The sequence below is a fragment of the Heloderma suspectum genome, chromosome 2 (assembly GCF_057233095.1).
Source record: "Heloderma suspectum isolate Gila_16-S chromosome 2, 16-S_ref, whole genome shotgun sequence".
NCBI lineage: Eukaryota > Metazoa > Chordata > Lepidosauria > Squamata > Helodermatidae > Heloderma > Heloderma suspectum.
The window spans coordinates 405,936,851-405,957,474 of record NC_139459.1 but is presented as its reverse complement, the minus strand read 5'-3'; the positions used below and the strand labels follow the sequence as shown (position 1 = coordinate 405,957,474).

The 20,624-nt window shown below is 47.4% G+C and overlaps 1 protein-coding gene and 1 long non-coding RNA gene across 2 annotated transcripts in view; one reads left to right on the top strand and one right to left on the bottom strand.

Moving 5' to 3' along the window:
* Positions 1 to 20,624, bottom strand: part of LOC146356740 (uncharacterized) — a 563,405-nt gene that overhangs the window by 25,397 nt on the left and 517,384 nt on the right. The window lies entirely within an intron of this gene.
* The window catches only part of LOC146356748 (vomeronasal type-2 receptor 26-like), a 42,241-nt gene that overhangs the window by 586 nt on the left and 21,031 nt on the right, over positions 1 to 20,624 (top strand). The window contains exons 2-4 of the mRNA XM_084841310.1: positions 1,780 to 1,786; positions 3,852 to 3,868; positions 5,665 to 5,956. Of these exons, the coding sequence (XP_084697436.1) occupies positions 1,780 to 1,786; positions 3,852 to 3,868; positions 5,665 to 5,956 (316 nt within the window). The remainder of the gene's footprint in view (positions 1 to 1,779; positions 1,787 to 3,851; positions 3,869 to 5,664; positions 5,957 to 20,624) is intronic.

Genomic DNA, 20,624 nt, shown 5'->3' with positions numbered 1-20,624 from the left:
GTTGCTGGATGTGTTTGAGCTGCAGCTATTCTGTAGTGAAGTGGGAGAGAGCCGACATAAAGGGACCATGAATGGCCGGAAGAGGAAAGACTCCTTTGCACAACACAGAGTTAAACCACGGAATTTGCTACCGCAAGATGTAGTGATGGCTCCTAATTTGGATGGCTTTAGAAGCGGGTTAGACCAATTCCTGGAGGAGAAGGCTATCAATGGCTACTAGTCCTGAGGGCTATGTGCTACCTCCAGGAGCAGAGGCAGTAAGCCTATGTACACCTGTTGCTGGGAACATGGGCAGAAGCATCCCATTGCACCTAATGCTAACCTGCAGGGAGGGGTTATTATGCCCAGTGGGAGGAGATAGCCAGTCTCCATGAGCGATTTGTTGCAAGTTTGCTACATTTGGAGGTTGTTCGGGTCACATGACATCATGGCCATCCCACAGCTGCCATGGAGTTTTGTGCCAAAAAAAAGGTTTTTTTTCTGAGACTGCTCTTAGTCCGATTGTTTTCCTTACTTTAGCTTCTCTGCGCTTCTGTTGCGATGTGCACCAACCCTCTGCATTTACTGTGGCAGGATAGCTCTGCCCAGGGGTGTATTTTGCACCTGGCCATGACCTCGCTCACCCCTGTCATGGAGCGTTTCTGCAATGTTTTCCCTGCCTGTGTTTCCCAGATTTTTTCGCCATTTCACACACTGAACAAGAGCAGCTATACCCCTATAACTGTATAGCACTATAGAGGTGCAGCACTATTGAACAATAGTGCATTGGAACGGGAGTAGCTATTCCCCCTGTAGCACTATAGCATTATCTCAAAATATCTCTATAGCAAAATAGTGCATTTGCTTAGGAGCAGCTGCTAATGCACTACTCCGGTTTTAGAAGGAAATACATAAGAAAATAGCGGAAGTCAGTCATAGGTTGGGGAGGGAGGTTCTTCTAACACACACTGGCCAGAGAAGGCAGAAAGGGCAGAACGATGAGAGAGTGGGAGGGAGTGGGTGGGAGGAAACAGGCTCGCTAAAGGATGACGTGGATGAGTCTCCTTCCGGTAGCCACTGAAACAATTCGCGGTACACTCCTGTGTGACCTGCCGAGAGCCTGAGGCTAGGTTTTGGCTGATCCAGGCTTTCGAACCACAACAAGTTCTGTGGTTAGACGTTTTTGGAAACTGCAAGGGTGGTTTGTAAGAGGCCAAAGAAAGAATTCAGCTGCCTCCCATGGGAAAGAAATGTAGGTTTAATGGAGGAATTTTTGGTTTGAAGTTGGTTTTGATGAAGTAATGAAATGGGATGTCTTCTAGAGGTCTTGTCAATAAATAACAACAACTGTTACACTGACCACAGCAATTGTCCTCATTGTCTGATAACCAATGCTCTATATTTGTATTCTACTATTGCAATGATGCCCACTTTATAACTGTTTGGTTCCTTTCTTTATCATTTGTACAGACTGTATTTTGGAAACCTTTTCCTTTGGTTCATCATGTGGGTTTTGTGGCCAACAGCTGGTTGGACACAGAGTGAGACCGGAATGCTGGACTAGGTGGACCCTCGGTGCTTTTCTTGGGTTCTTGGGTTCTTAAGACTGAACGGGGATATGGGATTTTTTTCTCTGGGACAGGCACATAAAATTTAATCACACACTGCAGCAGTATTTATACAAGATTCTTTCCCCCATATTTAGAGAGGCTTTAATTATCTGCACTTTAAAATATGCTCATGTCTTATTTGGAAAGAAATTTCCTTAAAGTTCCACGGGCCCAAAATCTGTGTTTGCAGGTGGAGGGTATGTGTCACTATTTGTTGTACTGTCCCTTGGATGGAGTCTGTAGAGGCAGATATTTATCCTGTTTTTGTGTGTGACAAATCTGTCCTTCCCCAGGGATTCTAAGAGCTGGAATTGTGGTTTTCAGCTGTTCCTTGACACCCAGGCACCCACTTCCACTCAATCTTGGCTATTGTGTGGCAGAGAAATGAATGAATTAATGAAAGAATGAATGAATGAATGAATGAATGAATGAATTCCTAAGCACAATATTCCATCAAGGAAATGACATCATAGCAGAAATCAGGGTAATCTTGATACTGGCACATGTAAATTCTTTTGTAAAGGAATCTAGATCAGGTGAGCCTTTCATCTTCTACTTCAACATTTCTAAGCAATCTTTACATGAACACAAAATATGATATAAGAGCACAGACCACATGGAAAAATGTAGGGATGTACGAAAATTCTGCCACGGATCTCGGGGAGATCCCCCGAAATTGGTGGCAGAACGGCCTGCCCCCTGCCCCCCTCCGGGACAAGATTTACCTTGGGCGGATCTTCCTGGTGGCGGCAGCTCCGGCAGTGGCTCTGGCGGCGGGTTGGCGGTGGTTTGGCGGCGGCCGGTCTTCCGACAGGCTGCCGCCGCCATTTCCATTTTTTTTTAAAAAAGCACGTGATAGACTACATAAAGATTTACATAGCCTATCATGGCTAGGTTTTTTTTAAAAAAGTGATAGGCTACGTAAATGTTTACGTAGCCTATCATGTCTGACTTTAAAAAACAAAACGCGCATAAGCAAATGGCGGCGGCCATGGCCGCCGCCATTTGCTTATGCGCGTTTTGTTTTTTGCGTTCCTTATTTTGGCACGTCTTAGTCTACGTAAACATTTACGTAAACTAAGACGGCGAAAATAAGGGGAACACAAATATTTATTTATTTATTTGTTTATGGAGCATTCCTCCTAAGACGAGCTTTTCCAAAAGGAGCAGAGAAGACAACGAGGACGGGGGCGATCGTCCTACTTGTTCCCAGGTCTGGATCTCATATTTATATCATTTCTTATGAGCATGATGCTTAAAAAAGAATGGATCTCAGGAACAGCACCACTTGGTAACAATTAGTTATCCCCGCCCCCGTTGTCTCACTATTTTAAACATGACGTGTTTTCCAGTTCTATTTGCTTCTCACAATATTTCATGTCAGTTTTACTCCTTTTACTCATATGTGACATGAGCAAAAGATACGAAGAGTAGCACCCGTAAGCAGTAGTCTTTCTTTCAAACATGTTATCTGAAGCACATGTTGCTTTTCCCGATTGGACAGAGGGTCACGTTTTGACCTTGTCTTTCCCATGTTATTTTAGCCATAGCCAGCTCAGAGGTCAGCAAAAAATTGCAGCATTTTATATGCTTTTGAAAGGAAAGAGTGTAGCTTATGAGAGATGCAGAGAGCAGTATCACCATTTATTTCAGTTGAATATTTGCAAGGCAGTGTATTATGCCGGCTGGTGCAAGAGTTTTGCAAGAGGCCCGAACTAGAATGCAAAGTTTCATGCAGCAAATATTTGTCACAAGGGGGTGGTGGCAGCTGGCCAAGCCTCTCCAGGCCGGATGGGGACCTCCCTTGGCTAGATTAGGCCTGTGGGCTAATAAGAGCACAAACAAAGCTGTGCTGGATCAGACCAAGGGTCCATCTAGTTCTGCATTCTGTTCCCAAAGTGGCCAGCCAGATGCCCAAGGCAAACCCAGAGCAGGACACAAGAGCAATAGCACTCCCCCGCACTCACCTTCCCCAGCGGCCGGTATCGAGGGTCTTACTGCCTGTGATGTTGGAGTGAATATACAGCCAGCAGACCAGTAGCCATTGATGATGCTCAGCTGTTTCTCAGCATCTATTTCCCCTCAGCTATGAGCATGTTTTGGCTGACGCAGCTTCCTTCTGTTGAGGTTTTGGAAGGATGCATGGGTTTTTAATGCATTGGAAGGATGCATGGGTTTTTAATGCATTGGAAGGATGCATGGGTTTTTAAGCTCTTCCTGGTATTTCCTTTCCTAGAGCCAGACAAAGTGATTCTCCTTTAGGCGGCCTCCAATGGGTGGTAAGTCGTGACCTGTGCCACCTTGCACCTGCTGGAAGAGCTCCCTGGTGCTCACATCAGTAAATTGGACGTTGGGAACATATGCTGTCTCTCCAAATGCATTGCAGACACTGAGAGCCTTACATGGGATGGTTGGTTGTACTGAGTGGACATAGGCTAGGGAGGTTTGCATTTTCTTTTGTTCTTTTACCTGCATTATTTTCCTTGTTGTCTTTCAGGCCACAATCCTATGCATGTTTAGACAGAAAAAAGTTGTAGGACTTTTTTTTCTGTCTAAGCACACGCATAAGATTGCATCCTAATTTGATGTTTTTAATAAACTCTGTCTTTGATTTTGGAAATGGCAGCAAACCAAACTCAAGGGAGGGAGTTGTGTTCCTGTTTCTCTCCCCACACAGCCTAGCGTCTAACCGGAGCCAAAGTCATGGCTCCTATTAGATAAGGCATCAGTAAACTGATGTTAAATGGCAATCAGGGGGGTGGGTCATTCTAACCTTAATAAATTTAAAATGGTTTCACCAATTGTCGTTAAATTTGCACGTGCAAGAAAGAACTGTCTCTTTAAGATAACCTGATCATTTTAGGAAGATCGGTTAAAGACTGAGGGAGAAAGGGTGATTAACAGCAAAAGGAGGGGAAAAAACTGAAGCATGCAAAAGTTTGCAAAACATGGGTTGCCCACGCTTTGTGCCATGATTTGTGGGAAAACTATGTAATTTACATAATTGATGTGTTTCAATTCCTTTTTTATTGTAGGTGGCGGAGTGGTATTTTTTTAAATTCAATTTGCTTTTTTTCAAAATATTTTTTATTTGTATAATGAATGTACTTGAAAGGTTGTCACAGAGAGGAAGGCCAGGATCTCTTCTCCATTATCCCAGAGTGCAGGACACAGAATAATGGGCTCAAGTTACAGGAAGCCAGATTCCGGCTGAACATCAGGAAAAATGTCCTGACTGTTAGAGCAATATGACCATGGAGCCAATGACCTGGGGTGGGGGGAGTGGGCTCTTCCATGCTGGAGGCGTTCAAGTCGAGGCTGGACAGCCACCTGTCAGGGATGCTCTGACTTGGATTCCTGCACTGAGCAGGAGGTTGGACATGATTGTCTTGTAGCCCCCTTCCAACCCTACTATTCTATGATTCAATGATTCTATATCTATGGGAGTCTTATAATGCAGAGCATTGGAATGTTGAGGCATGGGTCAACACACAGAATAAAGGTGTGAGTTGATTCACAGTAGGATTCCCTTAGCAATAATGTAAGGCTCAGATGCTTCAGAAGGCAATGCAGGATGAGGACAATGTGGGGCATCTTTTCTGGTCCCAGGCACTCCATCCACCCAATCTGGATTGGGGAGTGAAAATCCCAGGAAAAGTGCAGGTGCATGGAGGGCAAGTTGTAAGCAAGCACAAGTTGTGACATTGAACAACATCATGACTGATCACGGGGCACGTCAGATAAGGCATCAGCCTCAGCTTCCAATTTCCTGGCTTTTTGATGATTGAATCCGGGTTACACGCTATGAAAGGTGATAAGGAGGGAGGCTGACTTGATTGGTTGTTCATCTCCTCCCACCAGGCATAACCACCTCCCAAACTGTCACACTATTGACAGCGTTACCATTTCTGAATTTCTCTAATCTTTAAAAAAAAGCCATCCAAGTTGGCGGCCATCACCACATCTGGTGGTAGCAAATTCCAAGGTTTAACTCTGAGCTGTGCGAAGAAGTCCTTCCTTTTATCTGTCTCAGATATGATTATGTTATGGAAATTTCCATTGTATATTTTTTCAGTAAAGCATTCAGTTATTACTGGAGGATCCTGTCCGTGTTCTTTGCCATTCAGGAGATCAACCAGAATCCCAGGCTCTTACCCAACATCACCCTGGGCTACAACATCCATGAGAACTACTTTGATGAACGGATGACTTCAGATGCCTTATTCAGCCTGCTCTCTGTTGGGCACGCAAATGTTCCCAACTACAAATGTGGAAGACAGAATCACCCCATGGCTGTCATTGAGGGATCTGACTCTGACATCTCCATCCAGATTTCAAACATGTTGGGCATCTACAAAATCCCACAGGTGGGGATAGAAAAGAATGGGCCAGCCGCAAGCTGAGTCCAATTCCACGTTGCAACCTAGTCTAATTTCAGACAACTGAAATGGTGGGCAGTGGATGACCCAGTGAGACTGGAGATACAGATTTTAAGAGGGTTGCAAGTGGTTTGAGAGAGGTTTCCCTTGAGGTGTAAAATGCCTTCAGCTCTCTGGAAAGCCTATGCCCTGTTGCGACCCTTAGGTAACCTGTGCAGTGCGTTCCTATGCAGGCTTATTTCGAAGCACGTCCAGTTGAGTTGAGCAGCACTTATGACTTTGTAAGCAAGTTTAGGATTACAGCCTCAGGCATCTTCTCAGTTCATTTTATTCCAAGAGTAAGAGGGAAGTGATAGAGAAAGAGGCTTGCTGGGTCAAGAAGGGTTTCATTGAGTGAACAGCGCAGAATTAAACTCTGTGGAGCTCACTACCCCAAGGTGCAGTGATGGCCACTAATTTGCTTTAAAGGGGGATTAGCACATATTTCAACTCAGACCTTAAAGAAAATACACCTCGCCTGTCTTCCTTTCCTTGCCAGGTCAGTTATACTTTTATTTCTCACCTTCTGAATGATAAAGCTCAGTCCCCTTTTTTCTCAGTTCCCGATGGTCCCTAAGGACCAAACTCAGCATTAAGGGATTGCCAGACTGCAATCCCCTGGTACCAAAGTGCAAAGGGTAAAAAGGGAGTGGTGGACAAGGGGGTTTGCTGGGTTAATGAGCATCAAGGTCAGCCTTTCAAAGCAAAGGACTTGTCTGAACAGCGCACGATTCACCTCTGTGGAACTGACTGCCACCAGGTGTAGTGATTAGGGCTGTGCAAACCTTTGGTGCCAAATCCCAATACCAAAGCAAATCGGGGCACTTCAGGGGTGCCTCCGTGCAATCCAAAGCAAATCAGACCAGCACAGAGGCGTTCCTAAGTGATCATAGAATCATAGAATAGTAGGGTTGGAAGGGGCCTACAAGGCCATCGAGTCCAACCCCCTGCTCAGTGCAGGAATCCAAGTCAGACCATCCCTGACAGGTGGCTGTCCAGCCTCGACTTGAAGGCCTCCAGTGTGGGAGAGCCCACCACCTCCCCAGGTAATTGGTTCCATTGTCGTATTGCTCTGACACTCAGGAAGTTTTTCCTGATGTTCAGCCAGAATCTGACTTCCTGTAACTTGAGCCCATTATTCCGTGTCCTGCACTCTGGCATGATCAAGAAGAGATCCTGGCCTTCTTCTCTGTGACAATCTTTCAAGTACTTGAAGAGTGCTATCATATCTCCCCTCAGTCTTCTCTTCTCAAGGCTAAACATGCCCAGTTCTTTCAGTCTCTCTTCATAGGGCTTTGTTTCCAGTCCCCTGATCATCTTTGTTGCCCTCCTCTGAACCCTCTCCAGTTTGTCTGCATCCTTCTTCAAGTGTGGTGCCCAGAACTGGACACAGTACTCCAGATGAGGCCTAACTAGTGCTGAGTAGAGGGGAACTAGGACTTCCCAGGATTTGGAAGCTATGCTTCTATGAATGCAGCCCAAAGGAGCATTTGCCTTTTTTGCAGCCACATCACATTGTTGGCTCATATTCAGCTTGTGATCGACAACAATGCCAAGATCCTTCTCGCTTGTAGTGTGGTTGAGCCACGTATCCCCCATCTTGTAACTGTGCATTTGGTTTCTTTTTCCTAGGTGCAGAACTTGGCACGATGCGGGTCACTGCCGAAGCGCCTCTGTCCGCCTCAGAGTTTCAGAGCTATTTCATAGAATCATAGAATAGTAGGGTTGGAAGGGGCCTACAAGGCCATCGAGTCCAACCCCCTGCTCAATGCAGGAATCCAAGTCAGAGCATCCCTGACAAATGGCTGTCCAGCCTCGTCTTGAAGGCCTCCAGTGTGGGAGAGCCCACCACCTCCCCAGGTAATTGGTTCCATTGCCGTATTGCTCTGACACTCAGGAAGTTTTTCCTGATGTTCAGTCGGAATCTGGCTTCCTGTAACTTGAGCCCATTATTCCGTGTCCTGCACTCTGGGATGATCAAGAAGAGATCCTGGCCTTCTTCTCTGTGACAACCTTTCAAGTACTTGAAGAGTGCTATCATATCTCCCCTCAGTCTTCTCTTCTCAAGGCTAAACATGCCCAGTTCTTTCAGTCTCTCTTCATAGGGCTTTGTTTCCAGTCCCCTGATCATCTTTGTTGCCCTCCTTTGAACCCTCTCCAGCTTGTCTGCATCCTTCTTAAAGTGTGGTGCCCAGAACTGGACACAGTACTCCAGATGAGGCCTAACCAGTGCTGAGTAGAGGGGAACTAGTACTTCCCGGGATTTGGAAGCGATGCTTCTATGAATGCAGCCCAAAATAGCATTTGCCTTTTTTGCAGCCACATCACACTGTTGGCTCATATTCAGCTTGTGATCGACGACAATTCCAAGATCCTTCTCGCTCGTAGTGTGGTTGAGCCACGTATCCCCCATCTTGTAACTGTGCATTTGGTTTCTTTTTCCTAGGTGCAGAACTTGGCATTTGTCCCTATTAAATGCCATTCTGTTGTTTTCTGCCCAGCACTCCAGTCTATCCAGATCACTTTGAATTTTGTTTCTGTCTTCCAAAGTATTAGCTATCCCTCCCAATTTTGTGTCATCTGCAAATTTGATCAGCATTCCCTGCACCTCCTCCTCCAAGTCATTAATAAAAATGTTGAAGAGCACTGGGCCCAGGACTGAGCCCTGCGGTACCCCACTCGTTACCTCTCCCCAGCTTGAGAAGGTCCCATTGATAAGCACTCTTTGAGTCCGATTCTGTAGCCAACTGTGGATCCACATGATCGTTGTTTCATCTAGCCCACTTTGAGCTAGTTTGCTCATCAGGATATCATGGGGCACTTTGTCGAAAGCTTTTTTGATGCTGGGCTAATCAGAAGGCATTATTTTGATGCCTTCTGATTAGCCCAGGGGTTGCAGGAAATACTGGTGGGGAAAGTAAGGGGGGATGGGTAAAGAGGCTGGGGCATGTGCCAGGGGAGGGGAAACAGGGCACCATCGCTTCCTGCAGCATCACTCCCAGCAGGACCAAAGGGCAAGGGTTCTGGGCCAAGGCAGTGCAGGCAGTGGTTGGGGCAAGAGCCACCCAACCGGCCCGCCAGGATGGTGCCGCAGCGTCTGTGCAGCGTTACCTGGTGGACCCCATGGCCTTCTGGTTGTCCCGCAGCCAGGTTTGGCCAGACCTGGCTTGAGTGGCCAGGGAAGGACTCTGCTCTCCACCACCGGCGTCCCCAGCGAGAGGGCATTCATGGCAGGCGACGTGGTGACACCCCAGCACTCCTGCTGGGACGCTGACTGAGTGGAGCCGCTGGTCTTCCCCAGAGTCAGCCTGCCCCTGCTGGGATGCCCACCCTCCAGCCCTCGGGCGAGGGAGCGGTACCCTCACCCACCCCGCTGTTGCTCTTCATTTTGGCTGGCTAGTTTTTGTCTTTATTTGGGTCAGGCAGGGAATTACTATTATTATTATCATCATCACCATCACTACCACTTTATTGAAGCCTCTGTCAGGGTTGGAACTGAGCCCATACAGCCCCAAAGCAGCTCTGATTCTGAGGAAGAGCTACAACCCGTGGGAGAGGAGTCGGCTCATCTCTCAGAGGCGCAGCTGCAGGGAGAGGCCCCCTCTCCTCGTATTCCTGAGAGAGGTAGTGACCCTGGCAGCGAAAGAGAGGGAGATTGGTTGTTGCTAGATGCAAGGCACCGGAGCAGAGAGAGGCGGAGGTGGAGGGTGCTGAGAGGAGGCGCTCAGCCCGCTTGGCACTATGGGAACGGCTGCGTCCCAATGCCTCATGGGTAAGGGCAGGAGCCTCCCCTCCTAGCCCATAGGTTTCAGAGTTCTCCCGCCCTCCTCCAGTACCTGGAGCTTAGGTTACTCTGCTGTGATACACTTTGCAGTTCCTTGCTTAGTCACTGGCAATTAGCATCTGAAAGAGTCATTAGGTTGTAAAGGAAAAAAGCCTTGGAAAGAATCCCTTGCGTCTTGTTTTGGCTACTGGAGGGGACTTTAAGAGGCAGCTAGGGTGCTCCTGACAACCTCTTAGTGGGCTTGTTGTGCTTGTCTCAGGCCCAGTTCAAGTCAGCACTCAGGCTCCTCCGTCTCAATATGCCCCCAGTAGGCTAGTTTTGTGTGCTTGTCTCCTCCAGCCCAGTTCCAGTCTGAACTACATATTTTACGGCCTCAGCGGCGTAGATATAGTTGTCCTCACTCTACTCGAGGTCCGTCTCTTGGATGCATCTTTGCTTAGGCCTCCTTGGTTCATTGGAGCTGGGATCTTCCACTGGAGCCTCTCTTCCGTCACTGGCAGAATTGGACGGCGCGGCTTCCCCATGAGAGCCGGCAGGGTCCGCGTATTGCGTATTTGCACCCTGCTGCACCCACGGGTGTCTCTCCGCCAGCGTCTGCCAGCCTGTACCTGCCCACTGCCCTCCCTGCCCACAGGAACCAGAGCTGGTTTAATGAGCTGTTCACAGTTTCACTGTAATGCCCATGTGTACAAGTGGCTGATCTTTCTAGGGGTGTATGAACCCCACTTACCTGTGTCCGCTGGGGGGTCCACGGGGGGGGGAGGCAATCCAGTCCTCCCTTGGAATCCTCCCCAGCTGGGTCCGCTCTGCAGCGAGTCTGTGGAGCCACCGGCCAGGGCCGGCCAGGGCCAGCCACTGCCGGAGTTCCGGCCGTGGCCGGTCTGTGTCCGCAAATGGTGTCCGGCATAGCAGACGCCATTTGCATCCCTGCACTTTACCGTGATAGGCTACATAACGATTTACATAGCCTATCACGTTAGAAAGCAGGGACGCAAATGGTGTAGCGGACGCCATTTGCGTCCGCAGTCCAGCAATACGGCCATGGCGGCCATATCACTGGGTCTTCGGAGCCGGTGGCAGGGAGGATCCGCTGGCGAGGACTTTGCACTGGAAGACAAGGTAGGAGATCCTATCCTCCACAGACTTCGGGGGGCCAGATTCAATAGAATCCGGCCTCATTGGGGTCCGTGGAGGATTTCTCCAACATCCCTAGAACTTTCAGAGAAGCCTTGCAAGATAAACCAGCTCATCCATAGATGCCCTGCTGGGCAAGGCATTGTCGTTCTGTTAACACACAGAAACTGCTCTTCCGTATAGAATATGCCCTGGAGGTCAAGGTATTATTTAAGCCTCTAATCTGGCCTCAGGACAGCCCAGTCCTGACAACTATGATACACCCTCTTGGACCCACGTGTTCTCCGGCAGCCTCTGTTCTCAATTCAACCATTTCTTATTAGTTTTCCCTCCCTCCCTCCCTCCCTCCCTCCCTCCCTCCCTCCCTTTCTTTCTTTCTTTCTTTCTTTCTTTCTTTCTTTCTAGATCCTTTATTAAAAACTATATATATATATATATATATATATATATATACACACACATACATACACACACACACACACACACACACACACACAGTATATATACATAAGCATTCCCAAGGTCTATGTATGAGCTTTTTAAATAAAGCAACTTTAATATAAAATATAAATATAAATATAAATATAATGGGTTCAAATTACAGGAAGCCAGATTCTGGCTGAACATCAGGAAAAACATCCTGACTGTTAGAGCAATATGACAATGGAACCAATTCCCTGGGGAGGCGGTGGGCTCTCCCACACCGGAGGCGTTCAAGACGGGGCTGGACAGCCATCTGTCAGGGATGCTCTGACTTGGGTTTCTGCACTGAGCAGGGGGTTGGATTTGATGGCCTTCCAACCCTACTATTCTATGATTCTAGAATCACTAATGTGGCCCAGCAAGCCTGGGTTTATTCTGATAAATGCACACATCTCTGGAGGTCAGCGCTCATTGGCATATATTAGCTCTAGAATTACCACAGTTCCCGCTTGGCAGGGTTGCTGTGTCTTCCTGCCTCTGTCAGAAAAGACAACTGAGAGCCTGAGGTCATTGACTAGATGATCAAAGGATGATAGCAGTCTATGTAGAGGGCCAAATCTACTTTGCCCTGCTGTTTGATTACAAGGGGATTGATATCTACTTAAATGTATACTTTAAAATGTGACAGCCATATTAGCAAGCACACATATTAGCAAGCTGCCAATAACAGCCAGAATTATTGTGACCACTCACTTCCACCCCCCCCCCCGATCCCTTGAAACCATTCTGAAATTGGGTCGAAGAGGGACTCCCCTTTAGGTGATGTATTTTCTCACTTTGCTCATACAGGGCCCTGTCACAGTAATTTATCACATTTTGTTGATATGTGAGAGCTCAGAGGTGGGCTCTTACTTCTCCCCCCTGTTTGGGAAGAGAAATCTGTCTCTTTTTCTCTCTCTTTTTCTGACCTGCCTGTCTTGCAGACCGTGTTTCAAACTTTCTACATAAAACTCTCTGCTCCATGCACAAGCCTTAACCTTTCACTTGTCTTCTCTGCAAGTTAGGCTGTTTGCCTTTGTCTCAACAGAAGCTCACTTACTTCAACCTTTCTGCCTTACACCAGTCCCAATGACGCACATTTGGGATAGGCTCTTTTTTTGCCTTCTAGTCACATTTTCTCCCCCTTCATGGATCACTGCCTTATTGTGGCGAAGGGGCTTGCGTAACTCAGTGAAGCCATAAGCTATGCCGTGCAGGGCCACCCAAGACGGACAGGTCATGGCAGAGAGTTCTGACAAAATGTGGTCCACTGGAGAAGGAAATGGCAACCCACTCCAGTATTCTTGCCAAGAAAACCCCATGGAACGTATCACAAGGCTACAAGAGATGACGCCGGAAGATGAGCCCCTCAGGTCGGAAGGTGTCCAATATACTACTGGGGAAGAGCAGAGGGAATTTCCAAGTAGCGCCAGAAAGAGTGAAGCGGCTGGGCCAAAGCCGAAAGGACACTCAGCTGTGGATGTGTCTGGTGGTGAAAAGAAAATCCGATGCTGTAAAGAACAATATTGTTTAGGAACCTGGAATGTCAGATCAATGAATCAAGGTAAGCTGGAGGTGGTCAAACATGAGATGGCAAGACTGAACATCGACATCTTGGGAATCAGTGAACAAAAATGGACAGGCATGGGCGATTTTAATTCAGGTGACCATCATATCTACTACTGTGGGCAAGAATCCCTTAGAAGAAATGGAGTAGCACTCATAGTCAACAAAAGGGTGGGAAAGGCAGTACTGGGGTACAATCTCAAAAATGATAGAATGATCTCAGTACGAATCCAAGGCAAACCATTCAACATCACAGTAATTCAAGTCTATGCCCCAACCGCTGATGCCGAAGAAACTGAGGTTGATCGGTTTTATGAAGACCTACAACACCTTCTAGAACTAACACCCAAAAAAGATGTCCTCTTCATCATAGGGGATTGGAATGCTAAAGTAGGAAGTCAACAAATCACCGGGATAACAGGCAGGCATGGCCTTGGTGTACAAAATGAAGCAGGACAAAAGCTAATAGAGTTTTGCCAAGAGAACATGCTGATCATAGCAAACACTCCTTTCCAACAGCACAAGAGACTACTCTACACATGGACATCACCAGATGGTCAATATCGAAATCAGATTGATTATGTCCTTTGCAGCCAAAGATGGAGAAGCTCTATACAGTCATTCAAAACAAGACCTGCATCTGACTGTGGCTCAGATCATGAGCTTCTTGCTGCAAAATTTCAGCTTAAATTGAAGAACGTAGGGAAAACCACTAAACCATTCAGGTAGGACCTCAATCATCTCCCTTATGAATATACAGTGGAGGTGAGGAATAGATTTCAGGGATTAGACCTGATAGACAGAGTCCCTGAGGAACTATGGACGGAGGTCCGTAACATTGTTCAGGAGGCAGCAACGAAATCCATCCCAAAGAAAAAGAAATGCAAGAAAGCCAAGTGGCTGTCTGATGAGGCTTTACAAGTAGCTGAGGAAAGAAGGGAAGCGAAAAGCAAGGGAGAAAGGGGAAGATATACCCAACTGAATGCAGAGTTCCAGAGAATAGCAAGGAGAGACGAGAAGGCCTTCTTAAATGAACAATGCAAAGAAATCGAGGAAAACAACAGAATGGGAAAGACTAGAGATCTCTTCAAGAAAACTGGAGATCTCAAGGAAAAGTTTTGTGCAAAGACAGGCATGATAAAGGACAAAGAAGGCAGGGACCTAACAGAAGCAGATGAGATTAAGGAGAGGTGGCAAGAATACACAGAAGAACTATACAGGAAAGATCTGAATGTCCCTGATAGCCATGATAGTGCGGTCACTGAACTTGAGCCAGTTTACATTCCAATTCCAAAGAAGGGCAATGCCAAAGAGTGTTCAAACTACCGCACAATTGCGCTCATTTCACATGCCAGAAAAGTGATGCTCAAAATCCTACAAGCTAGGCTTCAGCAGTATGCGAACTGAGAACTACCGGAAGTACAAGCTGGGTTTCGAAGAGGCAGAGGAACTAGAGATCAAATCGCCAACGTTCGCTGGATCATGGAGAAAGCAAGAGAATTCCAGAAAAACCTCTATTTCTGCTTCATTGACTACGCTAAAGCCTTTGATTGTGTGGATCACAACAAACTGTGGCAAATTCTTAAAGTGAAGGGAGTACCAGACCACCTTATCTGTCTCCTGGGAAACCTGTACGAGGGTCAAGAAGTAACAGTAAGAACCAGACATGGAACAACCGAGTGGTTCAAAATTGGGAAAGGAGTACGACAAGGCTGCATATTGTCACCCTGCTTATTTAACTTATATGCAGAGTACATCATGAGAAACGCCGGGTTGGATGAATCACAGGTCGGAATTAAGATTGCCGGGAGATTACCAAATGGGAAAGATTGAAGGCAAAAGGAGAAGGGGACGGCAGAGGATGAGATGGCTGGATAGCATCACGGATGCAATGAATATGAACTTGAGCACGCTCCGGGAGAGAGCGCAGGACAGGAAGGCCTGGCATGCTATGGTCCATGGGGTCACGAAGAGTCGGACACGACTGAACAACTGAACAACAACAACACATTTTCTCATCTTAAAGAACTCTTACATTATTGTGGCTACTCCACCCCTGGGTAATCAACTTCAGGCATAATCCGCTGCTTCCAATTCACCCTGCGGGCAACCACAGCCACGCTTTTTCTCCACAGAGAACTACCATTAGGGGCAGCCTAGTTAATGCTAGGGCGCTCTTTCTAACTTGTGCACACCCACCCTTGGGCGTTGCCACCAGGGCATGCATGTATGGTCTGGCACCCACTCTTTTTCTTTCTCTTTGTCTTCTACTTTTCCCTTCTTTGTCTGCTACTTACTCTTTCTGTCTTTACCTTTGTCTTTGCCCTTGTCTCAATCCTTCTCTCTTTTGTTTTTTCATGGATCATAGGTTTGCCTTCTGCATGCTAGCTCTGAAGGCTCTGTCCTGGGTGGCACTAACATCAAACCATTGGGAACCACACTCAGTATCATTTGGAGTTGCAACTGACAATAAAAACATTTGCAAATATTACATAGTATTCAAAAAATCATAAAATACACACAACAAACTTTCATTAAAATCTAACACTATGACAGGAAAACACTTCTTGCACGGTGAGGCATGATGGAGCAGATCCAGCAATCATACTGCTTCTCCAGGTTACATGATCTTGATGGCCCATCAAGATCAAGGGAAGGGCATGCTCACACATGCAAAGAGTTCTAGGCTACCATTTTTGCATCGGCAACTCCACGCCGCATGAGTTCTGGCAGAGGGAAGTCCAAAAGTCATGGATCAAACTCAGCCTGCCATACACTGAGCTGACAAGCACAAACACACAATCTACAGCAGCAAGAGTCCAAGTCCATGAAAAGCTTCACAGTACTTCCCATGGCAAGTACTTTAACAATCTTTAACAATCCAAAGTTCCAGTCTGTTAGAAAAAGTTCTTGCTTCTGGCCAAATGAGAGGCCAGGCAGGCGACAGTGGAACCAACAAAGTTTTATTGATCGTTTTGCAAAACGGGTACAGAGCAGTCTGGACCCAGAACATGGCGTGCCCAATCTTTTTATACCCCCCCCCCCAACAGCTCAATACTTCTCCATCAGTTCTTGTCTCTGCGCATGCTCTCAATATAAACTGACCTATTGTTCTTTGTAGCTTTGCCTGCTCTGTTTAAGCTGACTCATCTGTCACGTGTCATGCCTACGTGTCTGAGTCACTAGCTACACTAGCTACTTATGACCTCCCCTTTTTATCTAACACTCCCCCCTTTAAGTCTTTACTCATGTCTCACAGCTTGCTTAATGGTCTGATGGACCCGCAGCGGGGTCCATTTATTTAATCTCTATTGCCCTCCCTTAGGGAGGCAAACTTTGGCCCTTAGTGATAATTGGCTTCTTTGACTACCAGTGTAACAGATGTAGGGTTTGGTTAATTGTATCTCAAAAACCTTTCTTTTTAAGCAAGTGATAGACTTTATGGATTTGTAGTATTCTGCCCCTATTTTTTGAAGACTATTTTTCCCCCTTCTTGGCAACAAGATTGCTTTGATTCTATTACCCTATTGGTAAGCAGTGCTAGAACCCAGAACCACTCTATTTTTACGATCACTTGTTAGCGTACGGGATTTTTTGCCTCTATTACATAGGGATGGCGGAGAATTTCTCCCCAAATCTTTGGGGGGCCAAGCGCCAACGCATTCGGCCCCCTGAAATCGGCGGTGAAATTCTCCGCCCCCCGCCCCCCCCGGGATGGGACTTACCTTTGACGAATGTCCCTCCCAGCGGCGGGTCCCGGAGGCGGTTTGGCGTGTTTTCGGCGGGGGCGGCAGCCGGTCTTTTGATCGGCTGCCGCTGCCGCCATTACAACTGAAGTAAAAAAACCACAAAACCTGTGATAGGCTACGTAACGATTAACGTAGCCTATCATGGCTAGATCTCCAAAGTCAGCCGTGATAGGCTACGTTAATCGTTACATAGCCTATCACGGGTGACTTTGGGAAAAAAAAAAAGCGCGTACGCAAATGGCGGCGCCCATGGGGCGCCGCCATTTGTGTTCCTTATTTGGTCCCTGTAGTCTACGTAAAGATTTACGTAGACTACGGCGAAAATAAGGGCAACGCTATTATGTAAAGTCCCTGTAGTCTACGTAAAGACTACCGGGACCAAATAAGGAATGCAAATGGCAGCGCCCATGGGTGCCGCCATTTGCGTACGCGCTTTTTTTTTTCCAAAGTCACCCGTGATAGGCTACGTAACGATTTACGTAGCCTATCATGGATGACTTTGCAAATCTAGCCGTGATAGGCTGCGTAAATCGTTACGTAGCCTATCACGGGTTTGTTTGTTTGTTTTACTTCTGTAGTTCGCGGCCGGGGAGACGGGGCGCTTCTCCCCGGCCTGAATTTCGGCCGGGCGAGGCGGGGCGCCTCCCCCCCCGGCCTGAACTTCGGCCGGGCGAGGCGGGGCGCCTCCCCCCCACCGCAAAGCAAGCTGCGAGACCAGGTAAGCGACTTTCGTACATCCTTACTATTACATGAATACCTTGATTGTCAATAGGCAATCCCCCTGAATCTCAGGCTCATCTGAGTCGAACCTTAGCTTTCCCCAAGTGTTGGAATTTGTAAATAACAGGCGATTGTGGCTCCTGGTTGATTTCTTCGCCTGTGTCCCTGGCAGCTTCCGGGTGAGTGCCAGGGAGCAGAGGGCTGTTGTTCTTGCCCGAGTCCTCCTGTTCTTTCCAGGTGACAGGAGGAGACAGGGACTCCGGAAAGGTTTTATTTGACTGCAGTTGGTCCACTTACTTGATCCTACAAGTTTTATACATGAGTGACTAGTAGGTCCCACTAAATAAGGCCCTTCCCACCCTTCCTTTAGAGTTTATTTATTTTACTTTTTCAGCAGCACCTCGTCCCCTGATTGGAATCAGTGGATTGGTGCATCGAACGGTAGCCTCTGGAACGGCACAGAGTAAGCTCGTAGCTGTGAGAGAACAGACTGCAGAGTAGTTAATTGCCCCCTCAACATCTGATCCCCCAATTCCCATTTAACCTCTTCCCTTCTTCCTCAATGCACCCGGGGGGGGGGGAATCTAAACATTAATTCAAAGGGAGAAAGTTTTATCTCCTTTTTGGGCATCTTTCAAACCTTTGTCAGAGCGACGGGCAAGGCCTCAACCCACGTGAGCCTAACCCCTCTCTGGAGTTAAGTTAAAGTTTCCTTGAGGCTACGATTGGCCCTTTCAACTTGGCCACTCGCCTGGGGTCTCCAGGGGCAATGGAGATGCCAATCTATCCATCCTGTCATTTGACACACAATGACAAGCAGGTATCTGTAACCCCTGCAAGGTGGCATTTCAGCAAAATCAATCTGGACCCTCTGGAAGGGATAATATGCCCTAGGCCTCCCCCCTTTGGGTGGAGGAGGTGATCTTGCAGGGTTAGTTTTCTGACAGATCTCACAAGTTGATGCTAGCCGATGGGCACGGACTGTCAAACCTGGGGACACAAACAGTCTTTTATAGTACTTAATCATAGCTGAGGCCCCTGGGTGTCTGAGGGAGTGATGCACCTGTTTTAAGACAGCCTTCGGCAAGGTCTGTGGCAGAAGTAACTTTTTATCTGTCATCTGGATCCACCCATCGGCCCGAGGATATACGCCATGTTTTTGCGCCATCTGCAACTCAGAGGAGGAATATGTGGGTGGGTCTTCTTGCTCTGGTAGGACTAGGAACACCCCTTGAACTCCCTCTTGGGCTGCCCTCTTTGCTGCCTCATCTGCCTTTTTATTTCTTTTTTTTTTGTCCTCCTTTTCTTTTCTGTGAGCTCGGACGTGGATGACAGCCACTTGTAGGGGCAACTGAAGGGCATCGAGGAGATCCACTATTAGGCCCCTGTTGGCCACCGGGGATCTATTAGCCGTGAGGAAGCCTCTTTCTTTCTATAATTGCCCATGGGCGTGTACGATGGCAAAAGCGTTTTTGCTATCAGTGGAGATATTAACTCACTTCCCTTTTCTGGCCTGGAGCGCTCTTGTTAGGGCCACCAATTCAGCGGACTGGGCGGAGAAATGTGGCGGTAGCCGTTTTTCATGTATGCTCTTGTCTTGAGTGCTGACTGCTGCTCCTCTATACTGCTTTCTGTCTAGCATGTAACTGGACCCGTCAGCAAACAAGTCTTGAGCCCCTTCAATTGGCTCATTTTTTAGGTCAGGCTGGCCTTTTGTATCTAAATTCAATATCTCAAGGCAATCATGGTCGGGTGGTCTGGGCTTATTTGGGCCCTGGAGTATTGGCAGTAGGGCGGCGATGTTAAAGCTGGAACACACTTTAAAGGTGAGGCTCTCATTTAGGAGTAGGCTTATCTCAAATCTGGAGTGCCTGGCAGGGTTGAGGAATTTACTTCCTCCTCTGGATTTCAGGATCTGCGGCACACCGTGGGGGATCCAAATTTCAGTGGGTCCTCGGCTAGCCTCTTGCCACAGAGTCTAAGACTTTGGAGTAATATCTCACAGGCCTCTAGGCTGGCCCTTTTTTCTGGCAGAGAACCCCCGAAGCTATCCCCTTGTTTTTGTGTACATAGAGCCTAAAGGGCTGGTTGGGGTTCGGTATAGCCAGGGCAGGTGGATTCACAAGGGCAGCTTTGAGACTGAGGAAAGACTTATTTATCTTTTTGGTCCATCTCCACTCCTTTAGTTTGTCTTTTGCAACGCCTTATATAATGGTCACACTATTTCTCCATACTCTGCAATTTATAATCGACAGAACCCAGTCAGTCTCAGGTAGGCCCGTAGCTCACGAGGAGAGGAGGGAGCAGGGCAAGTGCAGATAACTTCAACTCTGTCTTGGCCCAAGCTTCGTGTTCCTTTCATTAGTTGATATTTAAGAAACTTCACGACTTGTTGAACTAGCTGCACTTTTTCTCTGGACACCTTGTAGCCTCCTTCGGCCAGATGATTTAGAAGGGAGATCGACCCTTCTAGACATTCGTCCTTGGTATGAGACGAAATTAGGAGGTCATCACAATACTGCAAGAGATTTATCTCAGGGTGTTGATGGATCCATGGCCCTAAATTCTTTTGACGCTGTTGGCTAAAGATGACAGGCGATAAGTTAAGTCCCTGGGGAATCACTGTCTATGTTAGTTGAACCTTCGCCCCGCCTCTTGGGTCCTCCCATTGGAAGGCAAATAACGGCCTCGAGTCTGGATGCAGTGGGATACTGGAGAAAGCATCCTTCAGGTCTATGACAGTAAACCATTCATGGCTTTCTGGAATTTTTGTCAAGAGAGTGTGTGGGTTTGGCACCATGGGGTAGGGGGCTTCTATTTGCTGGTTGAGGAGGCGGAGGTCTTGCACAAGTTGGTACCCTTTTCCTTCCCTTTTGGATATCGTGATGATGGGGGTGTTGTAGGGGGACATTACCTCGATTAGGCGTCCCTCTTCTTGCAGTCTTGATATTACTGGCTGCAGTCTAATTTTTTCTTGTCGCAATAGGGGGTACTGCTTCACATGAACTAGCCTGGCTCCTGGTTTAAGAGGTATTTTGTAGGGTGCGTCTGTCTTGGCGCGGGCTGCCCCTCCTTTTTTAGCCCAAACCAGGAGATTAACTCGGGGTTTTTTTTATCTGTTTCTATTTTCCCCCCTTTTCTGCATGGGGTTCTGGTATGGCGTTCAATAGTGCCATCTGATAATTGCTACTCTGCTGTTTGG